The 23,184-nt window shown below is 43.7% G+C and overlaps 1 protein-coding gene across 4 annotated transcripts in view; it reads right to left on the reverse strand.

Moving 5' to 3' along the window:
* Positions 1-15,116: 15,116 nt before the first annotated feature.
* The window catches only part of cdh8 (cadherin 8), an 88,887-nt gene continuing 80,819 nt past the window's right edge, over positions 15,117-23,184 (reverse strand). For all 4 annotated transcript variants that reach the window (XM_077000474.1, XM_077000467.1, XM_077000483.1 and 1 more), the window contains 4 exons: positions 21,867-21,988; positions 21,203-21,314; positions 17,509-17,760; positions 15,117-17,332 (listed from right to left, as the gene is read on the reverse strand). In XM_077000474.1, the coding sequence (XP_076856589.1) occupies positions 16,839-17,332; positions 17,509-17,760; positions 21,203-21,314; positions 21,867-21,988 (980 nt within the window). In that variant the 3' untranslated portion in view covers positions 15,117-16,838. The remainder of the gene's footprint in view (positions 17,333-17,508; positions 17,761-21,202; positions 21,315-21,866; positions 21,989-23,184) is intronic.

The raw sequence follows: 23,184 nt of genomic DNA on the forward strand, positions 1-23,184 counted from the left end.
TGATTGTGATCTCCTTTGCTGACTTTGCTGACTTAGTAAACTTACACTATTGTGAGCTTTACACCCATCCAACTATTCTGTTCTGAACTCCACAACCGCACACGGTCAACTACTCTGTTCTGAACTCTATACCTGTACACATCCAACTACACTGTTCTGAACTCCACACCCGTACACGCCTGTGGTCTGAACACCACACTTGTAGACATGCAATTGCAGCTAAAGATGTTTCCTTAAATAACACTAAACCTAAGCCTTGTAGTCTATAACATACTAGTTTGGTTTAAAATGTTTTATTTTACCAGGTTACCAATAACTAATTAAACATTTTATTATCAGTACTTGCTGGTATACAGTTAAGCAAAAATCTGTATGAAATTAATATTTATATTTGTATGAAATACAATTTATAATTGGCACATGTATTTATTTTTAATGTGATGCTTGTGATGCCATTTACTTTACCACAAAGGTACACTGTGGCCTTCTAGCCCTGTAACTAGTCCCTACTATTGGCGTGATGTGCCATGAACCACCCGGTCTCTCACTACTCATATCCACATCTCACTCACATCACCTGTTTTTTTCATGATTTGTGCCAAAACAACTCAGTCGATCCTAAAAACAAACAGCTGTTTGCAAAAAAAAAACAGTCAAGTTAACTTTAGGACACAGACAACATTGTTGTCAGATGCTGTGAAAGTTAGAATTGCTTTTTTTGCTTTGGAGGGGGGGATAAAATTATTTTGCCTGTTGCAATTTTGTGCTGTCCAGTCTTATTGTTTCTCCGTATACCTCCCTAAACCCCTAACCCTGACCACTAACACCTTCCTTACTCAAACCCTAAACCCTAAACCCTAACCCTAATCCATTTACCATCCCCAATATACAGAGGGTTAACCCTAACCCTAATCCCCTAACTCTATCCCCTAACCCTAATCCACTAACTCTATCCCCTAACCCTAATCTCCTAACTCTATCCCTTAACCCTAATCCCCTAACTCTATCCCCTAACCCTAACCTCACCATCCCCATTATACACACCCTACTCTCTTCCTGCACTGTACTGTCTCTCCTGTACCACAACACCTCACCATCTGCATACATATAACTCTCTCTATATATATGTCACTCTCACATACATGCTATGCCTCACTTCTCTTTCACTCTCTCTCATACACACAAACATGTGAATGCTCGATCAATCTTTCCTACATAGGAGTTACATGCACATGGGTCTAAGGTGCAGTGGAGGAGGTGGAGGAGGTGGGGGAGGTGGGGGCAGTGCGACCCCACAGACCTCCGCCCTGCCCCTCTGTGCTCCCGGCCTCTTCCACTCTGACAATCCTGTTCGCTCGGAAGGTAGAGCAGTAATGTATCATAAGCAGAACTGGTCCAACCTCCCTCCTGTGTCCAGTTTACAAAACATTATCTTGGTGAATTGCACTGTGCATTGTAGAACACAACTTCAGCTAAGAAGCTCGCTGTACTCTGGGATACTCTGTGTGCACTTATATAATGAAGTGTTTCCTAACAATCACCATGGTAATAAAATGCAGATGAAATTGATGCATATTAACAGCTTCAGGATGAAGACTGTACAGGAGACATTTTATATGAGTTTTTATATTTCAGTTGGGCATTTGTTCAAAGTTAAAATATCTTGTTTGAGAACATGGTTCAAACACCTCATTTGTGATAGCCCGATCTCGAGTTTGTCTTCCCAGAGTTTTAGAAGATGCCTCATTCCTCTGCACACTCTGTGATCAATATAACAAATAGGCACGGATTGATAACAAACAATGGCCCGCCCAAGAACTTCATGGGTTTATTTATAACCCTGGTCTGTCCAATGAAATAATGATTCTTCTTGAGGGGGGTTCGATGTTCCTGCAGACTGAAATCCATATATCTGTTAATGCTAGACCCAGACTCATGCAGTGAGCTGATCTGAACATCAAACGGATTACATTATTTATTTATTAAAAATAATTAACAATAAGTGCACTCCATCAGTCAGACTGTGCAGTGATCCAGGTAAAGTGTATTGTTACTATGGCTAAGGCATTTGGTATCTTATAGTCACGTCCATCTCACACTGTCAAACCTGATACATTTTTTCTCACTTTTACCACAAGCCATTTCAGCCTTTCTGTGCTGGGAATCTATTTTAAATGCATGAGGATGTTACCCTCAGACATAATAACACACACAAGCCCATTTTATAGGATTGCTACAATGTAAATATTTCACTTATGCTTGACTTAATTTGGCTTTCAGTGAAGACTAAGCTCTTAAAATTACCAAATTAAATATGCTGTTCTCTGCTCCATATCCCTACAAGAAACTAAATGCAGAAAATTAAATTATGTTTTGTTGGTTTTTGTCTTTATTTCCATAATGTTGGTTTTAATGTAATTGCTTCTCTTAGAGTAGGGTTCATATTTATCATTTGAAATTCAGATGGGTGCCTGTGGAAACTTGCTGACAAAACTGAAACCCATAACGTGCCATGCAGAGCTGTTTCACCTCATATCATTAGTGAGAGAAGATCACATGAGTCAGACAGGCACAGGGCCTGTCTATGGGCTTCTGGGAATAATTGTCACGATGAATCGTTTTGGTTTACAAATATTCCACACTCTTCAGCTTTCTCAGTAATCTATATTCTCATCATTGTTAAATATCTTTTTTTCATTAATCACTTTACCATATACATGTATGTTTTATTACACTCAGCTGTTTGCTAGTATTAACAGTGAGTTCAACCAAAGCACATCTCTACCAGTGTTCAACTTGAGAAAATGTCAAAATAAGAGCTACATTCTAGGATATGACATCACATCCTCTTCTTAAAAATAAAAATAATAATAATCTGGTTCTGCTCTGTCACTCAGTGTTTCAGTTATTCAGATCATGACAGAAGACATATGGTGCCAGCTGACCTTATACCTTCTTACACAGTTGTGAATACCTTGTTTTGTAAAATGAGACCAAACAACAAATATTAGTTTAATCACCATCACAATGACTCTTTGTCCAGCATTTAGCCTATTCACAGTAACATGACAATTGCTAAACACCGAAAGACACACAGATTCACATATAAATATGCACCTTCATATCATCTTCATGTGGATTCAAGTAACATGTAAATATAATTACATTTTATGATTTTTTTTCTAAAATGTCCATACATTTAAGGTTTAGGGTTTATTTTGATGAACTAAAGCCACACTTCCAAAGTTTTTCAGTCTGTTCTCTGCGTTTGATATCTAAACTCTGCAGAGATGCTTGGGAAGTCTTCTTAATTTGGTCATTTACCTTCAGGGTTTTGTTTATGCTCAAACACACATGGACCTTTTCTTAGCTCATGTATTTGCCGCTCAGGAGTTTCCTGCTAAGTCAAAGCACTGATTCAGCACAATAATCACACTCCCTCTGTGAGTGAGAGGACTACATCTGCTCTTACTTTGCCCCCACAACCAGCTGTGCCATTTCCATGGTGGTTTCCATGGTGGTTTCCATGGCTGCTGTACCCCTCAAATCCCCTCTGTTCTCAGGTTGCACCATCATTTAACAGAAATGGGTTGTTCTTTTGTTTACACTCAAGCGCCTCTGCTCTGCTCCTCCAGGCACTTTGTTGACATTGTTCTCCTCTGAGTTCCTGTGCATTGTCACTTCTGTTGTCATGTTTCACTTTGCCCAAAGTCCCAGTGCTGAAGTGGGTGGAGCAAACATTAAAGACATGTCAATCACTCCTATAATTACAGTTGAGCACTGAGGAATGAGAGCAACTCCTTCTGCCTGATTTTCCAGAACAATCTACACGTTGTGACCGATGCTGCACCTCTCATTACAAACAGCTTCGGCCGACCTTTTAACCACATCTGCTTTTACAAAAAGCTTTTTTATCATGTGCTTCCTCTGGGGTCACATTTGTTGATTTTTTAAGTAGCATTTAAAATAAAAAATAAAAAATAAATGATCACTTCTAAAGTCCAGAGTGAGTGTGTTCACTTCCATTCTCGTTTAGCACACAGCTGTCCCTGGAGACGGAGGAGCACACACACTTGCCACGCTGCCTGGCAACCCGGCGGGTCGGTTCCAAACGTGGTCACAGACAGCTGAGCTCCAGAGCCTGGGATGCGGCCGCAGTAGTCTGGGTCCTCGGTGCGACTGTCCAGGAGAGACTCTTACGTAGGAGCCTATTGGTCACACAAATGGAACCGTTTAACAAACCTGTGTGATGATGTCATGCGAAAGGTACTGCCTCTGGTAATTCCAGCTCAGAACTTTAGAGAATGTGAAGACATTTTAAAAATAAACTTCCTTTGAATAAAACATGCTAGCTTGGTTATGATTTGCTCTGGTGGTTATCTAGCTTGATACACCACCAAGCACATATAATACATTAACTCAATCATTTTAATTGCTTTAATTAATCATTTTACATTTTACCAGTAACTACGATCCAAACATATGAAGAAAAAAAAAAAAAAAACATTTTAAAACAAGGTGCAGAGGCGTCATCTGCCATGTTCGTGGTGCTGTGTTATTTTTTTTCTTTCTTTCTGTCGCATAGAACTATGGGAAACCGAAGGCCTCGAAGGATACATCAGAAGCATCCTGGAAATCGCTGCGAATGAAGGCTGCATTATTGGCTGTATACGAAAGTGCCTTCACTGTGGAACAGCCTTTTGTGACGTAGCGGCTGAGACACACCGATGAGTGCAGCCTGAGCTCTGGAACGCAGCTTGTGTGTGGCTTGAGAACCTCTGTTTCTCTATGGTAGGCCTATATATGGTACACAGTGTTTTAAACAAGCACATGCACAGCAAGGTATGTTGTTTTTATGAGACCTGTCAAGGCATTTGTCCCCATGAAGACACAGGCAAATGGACAAATAAACAAACACACAAAGATGAACACAGAAAACACAGAAAAACATACAAACAAGTAAACACAATCAGAAGAGCGCAATGTAGGCTGCCTTGGTAAACAGTCTCTGATGAAGTGTGCAGGGTGTTAGCTGTAGTAGGTGAAGATCTGAAGCCTCGAAACAATGGGTGGAGTCTGCAGGCACTGTGATGAAGGGTGGGGTCTGGAAGCACAGTTGTGATGGGCGGGGCCTGGATGCACCGTGGTAATGGGTGGGGACTGGAGGCACCGTGGTGATGGGTGAGGACTGGAGGCACTGTGGTGATGGGTGGGGACTGGATGCACTATGGTGATGGGTGGGGACTGGAGGCACCGTGGTGAAGGGTGGGGACTGGAGGCACCGTGGTGAAGGGTGGGGACTGGAAGCACAGTTGTGATGGGCGGGGCCTGGATGCACCGTGGTAATGGGTGGGGACTGGAGGCACCGTGGTGATGGGTGGGGACTGGAGGCACCGTGGTGATGGGTGGGGACTGGAGGCACCGTGGTGATGGGTGGGGACTGGAGGCACCGTGGTGAAGGGTGGGGACTGGAGGCACCGTGGTGAAGGGTGAGGACTGGATGCACCGTGGTGATGGGTGGGGACTGGAGGCATCGTGGTGATGGGTGGGGACTGGAGGCACCGTGGTGAAGGGTGGGGACTGGAGGCACCGTGGTGATGGGTGGGGACTGGAGGCACCGTGGTGATGGGTGGGGACTGGAGGCACCGTGGTGATGGGTGGGGACTGGAGGCACTATGCTGATGGGTGGGGACTGGAGGCACTGTGGTGATGGGTGGGGACTGGAGGCACCGTGGTGATGGGTGGGGACTGGAGGCACCGTGGTGAAGGGTGGGGACTGGAGGCACCGTGGTGATGGGTGGGGACTGGAGGCACCGTGGTGAAGGGTGAGGACTGGAGGCACCCCAGTGATGGGTGGGGACTGGAGGCACCGTGGTGATGGGTGGGGACTGGATGCACTATGGTGAAGGGTGGGGCCTTCATGCTCTTGCAGCTGCATATCTGAGCAAAGACATGTAGAGTTTCATTTTGTGCCTAAATCTCTGTTTATCTGTCTAATTCCAGTGCCTCATAAGTAGCGACACCTTTGAGTAGGTGATTATATTGCTAACAGTCCACCTTCCTCTTCTGGCAGTGCTGAATCTAAACCACATGCTGAACTGCACAAAGCTTCAGCACCACGGACAGCACCTGAGACTAATCCATTGTGGGATTGTAGTATTAAAGATATATATGGAATATTTTTAAAGGTAAAGTAAACTGTGCTGTGCTATGTCATTTCATACTCCCTGTTGCTACAGAGCAGGTGCACCAAGTTTCTCATGTTTGTTTCCTCTGAACGATCATGTTCAGGTAAGCACGGCTGCTCAACCGGCCTGCGAATATCAATTCATTAAACCTCCTGCTTGAGACGCCTCGTGTTTTAATCGAAAATGGACTCCGGCAGAACAGTGGGATGTAATCCGTGTTCGTCTCCTAGGTGATAATTACTGTCCAACAATGAATGAGAGGCAAAATCAAAATGTTCAAGGTATTTATAATTAAAGCCTCCTGCCCGATATCCCACTGAAGCACAGCAGGTCATGTGCAGCAGTTTGCACGACACACTTCGCCCGTTAATTGTGTCTGAGTCTCAGCCTTGCCCATGTTCTCTCAGGTTTAATTAGTTTAAAGTCTAATTTTCAATCAGCTCCAGCAGGAGGAGAGTCCGTTACACACAACGCTTGTTTTTTTCTTTGTTTTTTTTAAGCTTGCGATTTTCCGATTAAAGTCTTTCTGCCTAATTAAGAAGACGCGCTGGTGTGTGAATGTGTTTGGACAGATTTAGCACATTTCTCTTCTACTCTCTCCATTGCAATACTCTTGAGTGCTGGAAACCAGTCAGCCCACCAGGGGTCTTTTGTTAACCTTTCCAAATGAACAAAAAGCAAAACGCTCTCATGGTTGGAAAATGCAGAGCAATGTGTCCCATTTACATCAAACTGTCTTAATCCATGAGGACTTTGTTTAGTGTCTAGTGGCATTAAAATAAGCGAACTGGCTTCATGCCTTCCGAGTGCTTTCTTGCGGTAAGTACACTTGCTCAGTCTCATACTTGGACTACCAGGGATTCCTCGTCTCTGATCATCACTCAGCTCCCTGTACTTCTCTGTTTCATTCAAATTTGTACAAAAATAAAAGCAACAAAAATAAATAATTTTTTTCTAGTACCCTATGGTCGTTTTTTTCTTCTTTTTTTTACACCTGACTGCATTTCACGACGATGAGCCAGTGCTATACTCGCATCATTTATGCTTTCAGATAGTGAAAGTTTAGCTCCTGGTTTGCATAGCAGGTTTGTCTCGTAGGCTTCAGGCGGGGCAGCAGTGTGAAAGCGATAGAACTGTAGATGCTTCATCCTGGTGCACTAGGGAAACACCTTCATACCCTTTAGAAATGTGAGACTTCAGCTCAGGCTATTCATGTCAAACTGATCCACAGAAAGTGCACAGGCACCTTGAAGGATTTTTAATAGAACTATGTGCAAAAATATGCAGAAAAATATACTTCATATGCAGGACTGGGACAATTAACAGATCCTGAACCTTAAGCATGTTTTAGGAATGCAGAGGTGGTGAAGCACTGCAGCTGTGATCTCCCGCCCTGTTCCACCATCTCCATAGCAGCGCTGTTCCACCATCTCCATAGCAGCACTGTTCCACCATCCCCATAGCAGCGCTGTTCCACCATCTCCATAGCAGCCCTGTTCCACCATCTCCATAGCAGCACTGTTCCACCATCTCCATAGCAGCCCTGTTCCACCATCTCCACAGCAGCCCTGTTCCACCATCCCCATAGCAGTGCTGTTCCACCATCTCCATAGCAGCGATGTTCCACCATCTCCATAGCAGCCCTGTTCCACCATCTCCATAGCAGCACTGTTCCACCATCTCCATAGCAGCCCTGTTCCACCATCTCCACAGCAGCCCTGTTCCACCATCCCCATAGCAGTGCTGTTCCACCATCTCCATAGCAGCCCTGTTCCACCATCTCCACAGCAGCCCTGTTCCACCATCCCCATAGCAGTGCTGTTCCACCATCTCCATAGCAGTGCTGTTCCACCATCTCCATAGCAGCGCTGTTCCACCATCTCCATAGCAGCGCTGTTCCACCATCTCCATAGCAGCACTGTTCCACCATCCCCATAGCAGCGCTGTTCCACCATCCCCATAGCAGCGCTGTTCCACCATCTCCATAGCAGCCCTGTTCCACCATCTCCATAGCAGCCCTGTTCCACCATCTCCACAGCAGCGATGTTCCACCATCTCCATAGCAGCACTGTTCCACCATCTCCATAGCAGCCCTGTTCCACCATCTCCACAGCAGCCCTGTTCCACCATCTCCACAGCAGCGATGTTCCACCATCTCCATAACATTGCTGTTCTCCTTCATCTCCCTGCTGCATGATCACTCTGTCTGCTGTACCTAAGAGTGTCTAGAAGTAGCATATCCCAACTGCACAAATTAATATTTCATTTGAGTCAGAAAAGACACAGTAATGTGATGTAATATATAAACTAAACTCAATTTTAATTTTATTAGGCACCAAAAGAGCATTTTCTGTTTTAAAGCTGCATAAATCTATAGCTGAATGGATTCTATTATAGTTCTAATACTAATAAAACCAAGCACAGATAAAGATATAATGCAGTATATGAACAGCCATTCTCCAGTGAAGCTGCTAAATGATAATGAGTAGTGAATGTCAGGGTCCGGTTCCTTCCTCTTCCGGAGGGTTTCTGTCCACCTTCTAATGCCTTTGAATATTAATTCTCTCTTCACCATCCTTAGACCCATCTGCCCAGCACTGTGCCACATCAGGACTGGACGCTTTGGCATTATACTGGTCATGAAATATGAATGGAACTATCACAGGCGTTCGAAGAGAAGGCCAAGATCTCAACAGGGCCTCCAGCTGATGCAGCACATTAAACCCTGAAGCCCTTTCTCAGCGCAGCACTAAAACACAGCCAGATGCGCTAATGGTTGGAGATTGGTTTGCATATTTGATAATAAATCCATTTTATCCAAGCCTGATTAAGCGTAGCACTGAACTGAAATGCATTTTCAATGAAGAAATGACATCGACCAAGAAGTCCGAAAACACTTAATCTGTGTGAAAAAGAAGCAGGTCCACTAAACATCTAATCATTTATGTCTGTGGGAAAAACGAAGTTGAGAACTAGGAACCCACTCCCTGTTGGAGTAAACATGTACCATACTCAGCCAATGAATAAACATGAACCATACTCAATAAAAACAAACCTTACTCAGTAAACATGAACAATACTCAGTAAAAAATTATCAAACTCAGTAAACAAAAACCATACTCAGTAAACATGAACCATATTCAGCCTCTGAATAAACACAAACCATAGTCAGCTAAAGAATAATCATAAAACATACTCAGTAAACACGAACCATATTCAGCTAATGAATAATCTTAAAACATACTCAGTAAACACGAACCACACTCAGCTAATGAATAGAAAAGTCCCCAGTCATTCTTTGCCATTAAGACTTTCAATAAGGTGCTGAACACCCATTTGTTCGGTCAGGGAGGAGGTCTGGGTAGGAGGTCTGGGTAGGAGGTCTGGGTAGGACTAATCACACCCACCTCCCACTAATGCAGGATTTTGAAATGGCTTGTGGTTGATCACGTGACACATCCCTTTAGTCATTAGGAGTGGCTACTTGATCAGGACTAAGTGCAGTGGTGAAGAGGTTCTGCTCAGACCATATTGATTTTCAACACACTGCACTTGTAAAGTGCTTGTGCGGTATATGTGCTTGTGTCCTGGAGCTGCTGGTTGCTTTCATAGTTCTCTGTCCATGAGATAGACCATGTTTTCAACTCCAAACCTGTATCTAAGTACAAATACATGCTTGAGGGAACAAAAACCGAATTATACTTTCTAATGGGCTTCTTTCTCACACATTCACCTCCTAAGAAAATTTATGAAATCACCATCTCTCTCATTTGATTATGTGAGAAACATGAGTGATAATAAATCAGTCAGGTGATAGATGGTAATGGTGTATTTATACTGAGTACCAATGTCAATGGCAAACATTTGTATTCAGGCCCTACATGTCAGCATTATTGTCTGCTTCATGGTGTACTCTGTATTCCAGCTCAATGGAGTAGGGTCTAGCAAGATCATGGTGATCTCTTTCAAAAGGTCATGTTTGTAAAATAGCCCATTAAGATGAAACTAAACTGAGTGATGGTTGGGACATGGCTGTTGCTCATATGATGATGACCATCAGGGCAAATCCTCATTCAGACAAGTCCATCAGATTGGTTTCACTTATCGCCATCAAACTCTGACCTGGATAAACTCTGTCTGAACTGGATAAACTTCTCACATACACACGCACACGCACACACACACGCACGCACACACACACACACACACACACACACACACACACGCACACGCACACGCACGCACACACACACACACACACACATACACACACACACACACACACAGAAGTAACTGGTGAACATATAGCAAAAAAAGAACTTGATACAAACAGACTAAAAGCAATAAATAAATAAAGTCAGAAGTGAGAAAAAGTTTCCAATTACTCTGGTTACAAATGAGGCCATAGTGTGTAGTTATTTTTGTCCCATCAAGGCTTTCGTGTCCTCTGGAGGAAACACAAGAGGGAAAAATAGAAGGCAAAGTGCTTTATTTAGAGGCCCGAAGACAGACGGGAAGAGCAGCACTGAATTCCTGCTCTGGAGCTCAAATAAAGTGGCAGATGGTTCATACAAGAGTCGTCAGTGATTTGGCGAGAGGAGGATTGCAAGTATAGAGAGTAATTGGGCTTTAATGGTCATATGCTTCACTTTGCATGCCTTCTGTATGTAGTAATTCCCTTAAGAATCTGTTTTCTTTATATATGTTGTTGGTCTAGTGTTTCAGACCAGGAGTTAAAATGAAGGGGCACAGTAACAGAAACACAGCACAGGAACCTGCCATGACAGGTGGAACAGCCGAGTACGAAACATGGGGACCTGTGTCTTTCAAAAACACAGCCAGTAAAGACCAAAGCTGTAAGTGTAACTGAGTAAGTCAAGTGTGATCACAGCTGAAAGGGCTAGCCACTCCGGGCTCTTCACGTGTTTATCGCCACTCCTGTAGACATTAAACATGATCACATGAAACCTTCCCATCTCTCTGATTGACTTGAACCAGATGTGGTTGTGTATCCTGGAGAGGCAGCCATCCCGTAATAATTAAAGTGGAAAATGAACAATAATAATAGCATGATCAAACATAATAGCACGACTAAATGCCCAATTGAACATAAAAGATGGCGATCTATCATGCAGTTTGAGTAATCCATGCACAACATGGATCAAATGACAATTATATGTTGATGCTTCTATGCTCTCTAAAATAAAACAAAATTGTTGTCTAGGAAGTTTGGATATGAGTTTATTTACCAACAAACAGACTGACAAATAGAATAAAAGTGGGGTGTGTGATGAGAAGAGCATAAGTGTATGCTGCAGAGCCAGACTGAGATCATTAGGCAGAAACAGCTTGAGCCATTAAAAGTTTGTAGGTTGTCAACAATGTGGATCTTCTCAGGCGGTCATGTGTCGCTTCCACTCCTGAGAGAGCATAATGGTTCATTCTGTTCCAATGACCTTCTTAATGTTGCCTGTTCCATATCAGTGATCTACTTTACTGCTATCTATTCATATCAGTGATCTACTTTACTGCTGTATATTCCATATCAGTGATCAACTTTACTGCTGTCTAGACCATTTCAGTGATCTATATTACAGCTGTCTATTCCATAACAGTGATCTACTTTATCGATATCCATTCCATATCAGTTATCTACTTTATTGATGTCTGTCCCAACTTGATGAACAAATGTTCAATTTCCTACTGATTTCCCGCAGTATATTATATATTACTGTAAAGTGTATCTAGTGATATGCTTCTTAATATGGTTTAAAAGTTACTTAATAAACAGGAATCCTGGGTGATGGATATTGGGTGATGATTCCTGGGTGAGGAATCCTGGGTGATGAACCCTGGGTGATGGATCTTGGGTGATGGATCTAGGTTGATGGATCTTGGGTGAGGAAACTTGGGTGATGGATCTTGGGTGATGGATCTTGGATGATGGATCTTGGGTGAGGAATCCTGGGTGATGGATCTTGGGTGAGGAATCCTGAGTGATGGATCTTGGGTGATGGATCTTGGGTGAGGAAACCTGGGTGATGGATCTTGGGTGAAGAAACCTTGGTGATGGATCTTGGGTGAGGAATCCAGAGTGATGGATCTTGGGTGATGGATCTTGGGTGAGGAATCCTGAGTGATGGATCTTGGGTGATGGATCTTGGGTGAGGAAACCTGGGTGAGGTACCCTCTACATCTTTGGGTCAGTCATGCACACCTGACCCAGCAGAAGACTTAGTCTCGTGCAGCTCCACCTCAAGCTCTCAGTTCAGGTCGTCATGTCCCATATTGTGTGGTTGTGAATAGCTGAAGCTGGTGAGACATGTCTGACCTCCCGCTGGTCCACCAGGGAGCGCTAGATCTAATGACGATGGCCTTCCAACACCTGACATTTCTGCCGTCACCTCTTCTGTTTATTCACAGTATCATTTTCCTTTTTAAATCCTGTAATAAATGCCTTCAACAGTTCTCTATGCACCTCCCTGTGTTACCACATCTTTACCATAATGTAGCATATCTAACACTGGAACACAGGTAATAGACCTTACATATATTTTAGAAATATATCTGTGGAAGTAGAGCAGGTAAGAATTGTTTTGCCTGATGTTCTAAACTGGTTTCCAGTGATTCCCCCATCATCCCTGTCTGATTGCACTTCCTGCTGTGAATGCAGTGGTAAATAAGACTGTAATAGATGCATAATCTGTTCCTGGGCTACTGCTGTTGAACACCTACAGAGACACATGAAGAAGGCAGAGTCACAGCCAATCAGACATCAGCAAACAGAATTTCTGATTTAAAACACTTTCTGTAGTATGTGTGGTAGGAGGACAATAAATGTAAAAAAAGCATCCTGCCTTCCCCACTACTGCAACACTGTTGCAATTTTTGACATTTTATTTATTTATTTATCTGATCTGCATGTAGGTGTGTAATATCCAGTCTAGTGAGTGTGGTTGGTGGGTGGGTGGTGTGGTGTTTGGTGGGTGGTGTTGTCAGTGGGGGGCAGGCTGGGGTTGGTGGGTGGTGTGGTGTTAGGTGGGTGGTATAGTGGGTGATGTTGTTAGTGGGGGACGGGACTGGGGTTGGTGGGTGGTGTGGTGTTTGGTGGGTGGTGTAGTGGGTGGTGTAGTGTGGTGTTAGTGGGGGCGGGGCTGGGGTTGGAGTTGGTGTGGTGTTATTGGTGGGGGGTGGGGCTGGGGTTGGTGGGTGGTGTGGTGTTTGGTGGGTGGTGTGGTGTTGTTAGTGGGGGCAGGACTGGGTTTGGAGTTGGTGTGGTGTAAGTTGTGTGGTGTAGTGGGTGGTGTCGTGTTGTTAGTGGGGGCGGGGCTGGGGTTGGTGGGTGGTGTGGTGTTAGGTGGGTGGTGTAGTGGGTGGTGTGGTGTTGTTAGTGGGGGCGGGGCTGGGGTTGGTGGGTGGTGTGGTGTTAGGTGGGTGGTGTGGTGTTGTTAGTGGGGGCGGGGCTGGGGTTGGTGGGTGGTGTGGTGTTAGGTAGGTGGTGTAGTGGGTGGTGTGGTGTTGTTAGTGGGGGCAGGACTGGGGTTGAAGTTGGTGTGGTGTTATTAGTGGGGGTGGGGCTGGGTTGGTGGGTGGTGTGGTGTTTGGTGGGTGGTGTGGTGTTGTTAGTGGGGGTGGGGCTGGAGTTGGAGTTGGTGTGGTGTTAGGTGGGTGGTGTAGTGGGTGGTGTGGTGTTGTTAGTGGGGACGGGGCTGGGGTTGGAGTTGGTGTGGTGTTAGGTGGGTGGTGTAGTGGGTGGTGTGGTGTTGTTAGTGGGGGCGGGGCTGGGGTTGGAGTTGGTGTGGTGTGTGTGCTGGAGGTGGTGGGGAAGGAGTCTCAGTTTTGGAAAAAAAAAACAACAAACAAAAAATCCAACCATAGCATTCATGAACATCTTTATCACTCTGGAACAAATTCAGACTTCAGCATCATTCTACTTTTACCTACGACAACAAATGCAAAACCTTCATGCTAATAAAACCTCATTCCTGAGTTTGTTACAGGATATAATACTACGATAATGATATTTAAATTCTGTATTTGATATTATAATTTTGGCCCTTGGGCATGATCGAGATGGTAATATGAACCTATAAATAACAATGTCATGCCAGTTTTTATGTAATGTGTATATGCACATGTGTGTTTTTATTAGAAAAAAATGTCTGCCTGTTTATGTCTGCCTGCCTGTGTTCGTTTGTGTGTGTGGCTTTACATACATACTGTGTAACACACTATATAAATTTAAGTCTTGCACAGTGATCAAACTGACAAGATCAAGAACTTCTGTTATTCATGAAAAGACTGAGAACAGATAACACCAAGGAGAAAGTCTAATCTCCTGACAGGATTAACAAAGAGAAGAGGTGACACTCAGATGATACAATCACTGTTTTTGAGGATGTAGGGAGAAAGAGGATTTTACTGTCTCTCTAAGCTTCATCTTTGTTTTGGAAACGCTATGAAGTAGAGATAATTAAAGTTATCAGAATCTCATACAAAAAGGGCTTCAGTTTAATGGGAAGAAAATGTTTTTTTGTCTGTGATCTGTCTTGATATAGCAAGGGCATATTATGACAGTTATGAAGAGATTATCCAGTGGATGTAGTTCTAAAGAGATTGGATTGGGTTATGTGTACAAAGTTTGGGAAATCAAAGAGAAATACATGACCAAGTGCAGGACCCTCCAAAATGGCTGAAGTGAGAGATGAATCAGGTAGAGTTGTGCAAGACACAAGGCCGCTCAGTCTCATTTAGAATTGAGAATATTGTTCTTTATAACTGTATAAATCGTTGTGCGATTTTTATATGATATTGACAAAAAATCATCAGGTATGTTAAAGTGTTCTGGGCTACCTTGTCTTTATCTAATGCTTAAGGAATGTTCCAACCATGGGTATTTATAAAAATATATTTCACAAAGTAGGAAACGATACATGGGTATCTTAGATTACAATACACAGAGTAGATAATTAAACATACAAGTATATAAGCATTAAAGCACGGTAGAAAATATGATCTGCATGTAAGTGTGTAATATCCAGTCTAGTGAAAATGACCATATGCTGTATCAGTACAAACTGAAGAAACACACAGCTGTGGTGCTATCTGAGATATCTGAGCGCAGAAACGAACGTGCATAGACCAAACCTCCTCAAAGAAAGCTAAGAATGTCAGCTGGGTGTATGGACATGCTTCTCTTCCTCTAGAATCATACAGTGTAGCACATAACAAATATGTCTGGAGCGTATTCCTTTACTTTATGGATGTCATATTTCTGGTGAGTTATACATACATCCGCTCAAAAAAACACAAAACTATAAAAAGACAGGAGTCAAATATAAGCAAGTAAATTCACTCAGCTATTGTGCTTGAAATGAACACTGGTAACACTGTATACAGTATATTAATATATATACACACCCACAGTTTCAGTAAAATATTCTTCTCTCGCCTAAACCCTCTGTGGACATCACTCTCAGAGTAATTTACCACTGCTAGCTTTCTTCACAGCGTCTGCAACACCATTTTTTCAGATTTTTGCTTTTTGTAAAATAGCTTCCGGGTGACAAACACCACTGAGCCGAACAAAGCCGAAGAAAACAAAGAAGAAGAAGAAGAAGAAGAAGATGAAGAAGAAGAAGAAGAAGAAAAAGAAGAAGAAAAAGAAGAAGAAAGAGAAGAAGGAGAAATAGAAGAAGAAGAAGAAGAAGAAGAGGAGGAGAAATGACACACATCTGTCCTACCGCTGCTGCACAACCTCCCACTGGCCAGCAATACTTATAGATTTATATAAATCATACAGCTATAATGAAGAAACACGATCAGAGTACCAAAAAAGTGTAAATACAGCTGTATTTAATGGTTGCTTCTGTAAAACGAAGGCCACATGGCTGGCCCTCTTGGTCTTTTTAGGCTACTAATCTTTGAGTGTGTATCACACTAACAGCATGAATACAAAGTTTGTACAAAGCGAACCAAAAGCCTCACACAGCTTATTCAGCAAATCTGGCCTTTTAAGTATCAAATGGTGTCTCAACTAGAACCTATTAAAGCCAAAATCATGGCCTGGTCCTGCCTTACCTTTAATCTTACATACATACATTCAACAAAGTAATGTAGACCATATATTGCTTTTTAATTGATTTTGTAGGTTTATGGGGTTTTTTGTGTTTTGTTCTGTTCCTGGAATTCACTGAATGACAGTAAGAATTGTGTGTTCATTGGGGAGTGGAGTCATTTTGAGGCCTCTGCAGTTCTTCCTCCAGGCAGCCAGGGGGCGCTGCATGTCCAATACTGTTTTTCTCTGTTCTTCAAGTCTCTTCAAGCGACTACCAAGAATCTACGCTCTGATGCTTCTGGTGGTCACAGTGAACAACGAATACCCAAAATACTGCTAGACACTCAATGACTGTAAATCTAAATCACACTCCACAAGAATCATTGACCTCCTACTACAGACACTGTTAAGTTCGGCCCGAAGTTACAATGCACTTTGATGTGTTATATGACTAATACTATCAATGTCTCTCTAACAGTTCTGAAAAAAGGTGGCCCCCATTTTTAAACAAATATGCCTAATGTCTGGCGACCCCCGTAGCATAATACACGAGTCCTGGGAAGGAAAGTGAAGAAGTCTGCAGCGCCCCGAGGTCAAGGCTCTCTGTCGCTCTCGCCCACCGAGTACAGCTCCCCTAGTCTCCGAAAGCGTGGCCCCCACTCTCTGAGGTAGTCATAGTTCTGATCTGAGTCTGACGAGGCTGTTTCCAGGGAGCTGAGTGAACCAGCAATGGACCCGCGGCCCTCGTACCCGTAGATCTGGATGGAGTCGTAAGGGGGAGCCGTGGGGTCATTATCCGCCTCGTGCAGCCGGACGTTAATGAACTCGTCCACGTCCACTCCGTTGGGGCCGGAGTGGTGACCCTGTCTGGGCATGAACTGCAGGTCGGGTTTGATGTCCTTGCGGGGCAGGAAGCCGTTGATCCCGTCTGGGTTCTGCAGGGTGGCGATGTCGAAGGCCTCCGTGTCCTCCTCTCCGCCCCCCTCGTCGTCATAGCGAATAATGTTCTCCCTGACGTCCTCGTCATCTTTGATGATCAGTGGCTCGTTCTTGTGTCTTCTCAGTGTCACAAAAAGCACGACAATGACTAGAAAACACCATCATAAGCACGTTACATATACCCATGACAATTTCATATTAATCATATTCACCCATCACACCTTCCACACCAAATAACAAATAGTAAACAAACAATGATTGAAAAAATGACTCCTAATGTATTAAATTTGCAAACACGAATTCTACCAGTGTAAGGGGTCATACCCAGGAGCAGTATAATGCAGGCCAGGATTGCGATGAGCGCCCCCATGCTGAGGCCGATGGGTAAGACGAAGGCTTCTGGCTTGCAGGTCTGGACCACGCCTTCCTTGCTGCAGCCGCACACGCGGATGGTTAAGGTGTTGGTGCTGCTCATGGGTGGGTCGCCGTCATCCGTCACCACGATGGGGAGCAAGTACAGTTCCTGCCTCTGCCTCCGAAAGGAATCATGCTTCGCCAGAATACTGATGGAGTTATCTGGGGGGCGGAGCAAACACAGGAGATATATATATATATATATATATATATATATATATATATATATATATATATAGGGTGTGTCATGAGAAGGACGTGGCCAGAGTGTCTCCTCCCTCCTCCTCTCCTCCCCTACAAGAGTAAAATACATAAATAAATGAAATATAAATAAAACAACCCAAAAACTTAATGGTTTAATGGTTTAAGAGGGTGCTATGAGAGGGCGTAAAACAGAGATGAACACTGAGATGAACACTGAGATGAACACTGGGATGAACACTGAGATGAACACTGGGATGAACACTGACATGATTATTGAGATGAACACTGAGATGAACACTGGGATGAACACTGACATGATTATTGAGATGAACACTGAGATGAACACTGGGATGAACACTGACATGAATATTGAGATGAACAGAGAGATGAACACTGATCATATTGAGCAGACTAAATGTGCACTCTAACAGAATTGTGGTGTTTCTTCAGCTGGTGAAGTTTAGGAGCATGGCCTGTATATAAAAAGACAAAACATTCCACAGCTCATCTGTCTCTATGTGCTACACCCAATATGGAGAAGATTTAATCTCTCCTTAATTTTGTCCCCCTAAGATAACAAAGGAATTATCTGCAAATCGTTTCAGCTGCTTCATCATTACAATTGCAGAACCATTTATTTCTTTTTATTTATTGTGTGCAATAAGCACTGTTGGAAGAAAAAGGTCCATGCAAATGTTTCTTTTTTTAACAGAATATTTTGACATATGAAAATAGCTACAACAGCTAGTACTTTGCAGCCGGGTGTTTTCATACAGTATAAACCCAAAATGGCATCTGTATTCTGCAGTAATTCAAAGACATTTGTGTCAAAGATGAGCTTCTCTATTCTTCTTGTGTGCCAGTCCTGAGTAAAGCAGACAGAGTGGAGAGTGTTGAGCTCTTTACATGAGACTCCATTCAGACGGGTGGAGTTTGTCTGGCTGCTCTTTGAGGGCACTCTGAAGAGCGTCTTTCAAACATTACACAAGCTCCCAATTTGTTATGGATGTACTTTTTTTTACTGAAAACTGTTTCTCTCACTCAAGCTCTCGTTACTCTGCAAGGCCGGATATCCTGAACGGGAACGTATTTCACCTTCCTGTCTGTGGAGAGAGTCTGGATCCACTGGAGAACTCATCATCTCTCCCATCACGCAGCTGATGTGAGTTCCTTAACTGAATCTTCTGGAAAATCATGTAATTAACGGCTCCTAACCAGATGAGTGCATTTAATGAGACACAATATTTATGTATAACGTGAGGATTGTGAGGGATTCGATTCCGTCTGGATGTTCAAGACACTGCGTGTTTACTGCATGGCCCTCCAGATTCCCTCATATGTGGTATGGTGGTTCGTGGCACATATCTGTTTCAGCGCTTCTCTGGGTACCGAGACCTCATGCGTCACTTTCCAGAGACCTCGCAGAAGTGCTGGTGTCACGGGTGACATGACTGCTCTGAGGGACGAGGGGCACATTCAGGAGCTGAAGGCTGAAGAAATGTTTGTAGCCAGATAGAAGTATGGGAGCTCACCACAGATTTATTCATAACATGATTATAGAGTGAATCCTGCATGTTCTGCAGGAGGAAGCTTTTGCACACTCCAGGTCCCCAATACAGCAGACAGCCAGGCACACACACACACATAAAACACCCACACACAAAAGGCAGGAAGCGGCAGAGGAGAGGAGAGTCCTTTCAGGAGCTGGTGACCCCACACGGATCTCTGCCATGTCTGGGATGTAAGGCCATCTTATCCTCAGCACTCTCACTCTGTGTACATGACTTCCTTCCCCAGGACTGATCAAACAGGTGGGCGTGGGTGATGGCCTGACTCTCAGAACCATGTCCTTCTCCATCACAGTCATCCTCATGTTGGCCTGTTTGATCTGGGACAAAAGCCCATTCACAACCATATGAGAGCTTTGCTTTGTAAACCACTGAATGCACCACAGAAATCATGCGTCCTGCTCTGTCCTGCAGTAATAACCCAGGTAAAGACAGTGTAATCGTAGCAACTCTTAATTGCAGTTTAAGTGCTATCTAACCATGACCTTTGCCCTTGACCGTAACATAATGTCATTTAACTTTTCCCAGTGTCTTACAAAGCATCGACACTTACAAAGCAGCGGTCATAGCTGTCTGTGTGTGTCGCTGCGCTATTGGGCCACTGGAGTGTGATGTAACAGGTCAGGTTCCCTGTGACACCACTGTGAAAAGGGGCCAAGCTGAAAATGAGCTCTCCGCTCCCTCCGCCCTCAAACTCATCTTCATCTCCTCTGAGTTCACACTTGTCTCATTTACAGGAAGCTCTTTCTAATTCTACACAGGGTTCTCCTGGATCACTGATATTCTGCCTCCATTGCAGTGACAGAGGAGAAGCAGTTCCTTCAGACAACAGGCACCATAATGCACAGATGGAACCACATGAAGATTCTTCACGTCAAGCTCTCTAAAAACATTACACAACATCAGGGTTTACATCAGGATTTATGAAAGTGAAGGGGCTACACAAGGGCCTTGGACTGTGGATGTTATGTGCTGAAGAAAAACACACTTACTAAACCAACCACAATATTTAGTAAACAAATTTAAGCTGTACCCCCCCCCCCTTCCATGCTCCTAGGAAGTCACCGTACGCAGCGGTGAAGCCGTCTGCCTCAGTAAACAAGGCTTCTGGTTCCCTCTCAGTCACTTTCTTTTAAAATGCACTGGGGAGTTTAAAAAACCCTGATGTCCAAGCAATGGCACATCTGCTAACTTTTGGGTACACTAATTCTGCCAGATTTCTGCCTCCAGACTGCATAAAACACAGAACATGGCATGTATCTCCCTTGCTCTTTTTCTCTCTCTATCTCTCTCTCTCTCTCTCCGTCTGGCCATGTGACATAAAACAAACAAAAAAAACAGCACTACCTTTGAATAAATGGGAGTAGATGAAAAACAGAGTCCTACAGAAGAGCACTAATAATATCACTCAGATATGGTGTGTGTGTCTCTGTGTGTGTGTGTGTGTGTTTGTGTGTGTGTGTGTGTGTGTGTGTGTGTGTGTGTGTGTTCCTGTATTTGCTTTAATCTTCAATTCAGTAACCAGACTGTGGTTATTGGACATGTGCATGATGCCAAACTGTTTCTGTGCTTGTGAGACTATTACAGTTTCTCTCTCCCTCTCTCTCTCTGTCTATCTCTTTTTCTTTCTTTCTCTTCCTTTCTTTTTCTTTGCCCTTTTCTCTCTCTATCCCCCCTTTTCATTTTCTTTCTGTCTCATCCCCCCTCTCTTTACAGTTTCTTTCTCCTCTCTCTCTCTCTCTCTCTCTCTCTCTCTCTCTCTCTCTCTCTCTCTCTCACCCTCTTTCCTTTATTCCTCCATATTCTCAATGGCAGCTGGGTTCAGCTCTTACCCAAATTGTTTTTAATAGTGAAGTTGGGATTGTTCAGCATCTCCATCCGATAGTGGAATGTGTGTCCTTGGACAGGATTGTCTTTGTCCACAGCACTGATGGTCTGGATCACCTGTGGGCACAGACACAGAGAGATAGTGTCCTGGACACCAGAGACCACACTCATCCATTACTTTGCTTTTGCCATCATAAAGAGGAACGACCGTGACACCAGCCCACACCGGATGACAAATTTGTCCCATTCTCTCATGAAATTAGAGACCTTTATCCATGGGGGCCTGTCTTTCACAGCACCCTTCTCTGTTCTAGCTCCATCTATATATCTGCCAGCCCAGTTCAGGACCAGCTCTTTTTCTTCATGACCAACGGCTTGTTCAAAACTAGGACCCTGCCGCCCCCAGTCGTTATTTTCCTATCCCAGCCAGGGAAAAAGAGTCAGAATGAAAGAGACAGAGTGAATGAGAGTGAGAGAGATCGAAAGAGTGAGAGAGCAAGAGAGACAGAGAGAGAGTGAGTGGGGCAAGTGAGAGGGATAAAGTGAGTGAAAACAGGTGTGAGAGTGAGGATGCAAGTGAGAATGCACCCTGGTGGGAGCAGCTCCAGGAGTGTGAGGGTGAGTGTGTGTGCAGCAGTGCAGCAGGTGTTGGGGACACAGCGCTCCTACCTGGCCAGGTCTGCCGTTCTCACACAGATAGGCCTCGTATTCAGTAGGAAACTCAGGGGCATTGTCATTTATATCCAGGACCCGGATAGCCACGATAGCTCTGGACATCTGGCTGTGGTTTCCTATCGGAAGGAGAGACACACAACTGAAACACAGGAAGCAAAAAAAATATATAATGGGCAGATATAGAGAAGGACTTCAGCAAATCCCAGTAAATACAGTGGCCTAGTTACTCTCTCTCTCTCTCTCTCTCCCTCTCTCTTTGCATGCCCTTTTTCTTTCTCTCTCTTGCTCTGCCACTCAATCCCTCTCCCCGTCTTTCTCTATTTCTTTTCTCTTTGTTTGATGGATAGACAGATGAGATATCACAGTAATCTGAGCATTAGTTATTATCAAATATGCAAAGCAGGAGTGTAAGGGGAAAAATATATCACATCCAAAGTGCTTTTAAAATCCCCTGCACACATACACACACAGACACACACACACACACGCACACGTGCACACACACACACACACGCACATGCGCGCACACACACACACACACACATGTTTTATACATAAGGTGAAAGAATGAATATGTATGAAATGGTTGCGGCTGAAGTATAAGAAGGAAATAAAAGGCAGTTTAATTAGATTAGGTTTTTATTGGAATTATTCATCGGCAGTAATTTCCAGTCCCTTTTGAGGACCCCTGTAAATGATTGTATTTAATCAGTATTGCACCCACAGACTTTTATAGTAATGATCTGTTCATTTGGCCTTTGGAGTGCACCTCATCACCTCCTCTGTGCCCACCCGTGTGAATCCAGCAGGGTTCTTTACACCTGACACGGAAGGCACAACACAACACATCTGGTGATGTAACAAATAGCTTCAAAAGTGGAATTATGAAAAGGGCAAATTAATCTGAGGAATTAGAGAGGTGGTGTCAGAACTTCAAATGGTGGCAAAAAAATAAATAAAATAAAATAAAAAAAACAAAAAATAAAAACCTTGTGCTTCAGCTTTAAGAAGTTGATTGCTGGTGAATCTGGAGCGGCAATGAATGCAGAAACACTGGGTCACTTCAGCGAGCCCCAGCTAAGAGTCTGGAGCACATGCTACAAAACATATTGATTTATTGGGAGCACAGCAACCTGGTCAATGGTGTGATACAGCCGTATCTTCATCAAGAGCAGTACTCTAACTAGAAGGACCTGAAACTCGCCACCAGAAGAAGCTTTGAGGTTTTGAGAAGAGGTTCTCACAGATTTTCAACAAACGCTTGTTTCCTGATGCAATGTGCCAGTCTAAGAAGTAAAATGCACTCACACCA

Source organism: Brachyhypopomus gauderio, chromosome 1, assembly GCF_052324685.1.
Source record: "Brachyhypopomus gauderio isolate BG-103 chromosome 1, BGAUD_0.2, whole genome shotgun sequence".
Taxonomy (NCBI): domain Eukaryota; kingdom Metazoa; phylum Chordata; class Actinopteri; order Gymnotiformes; family Hypopomidae; genus Brachyhypopomus; species Brachyhypopomus gauderio.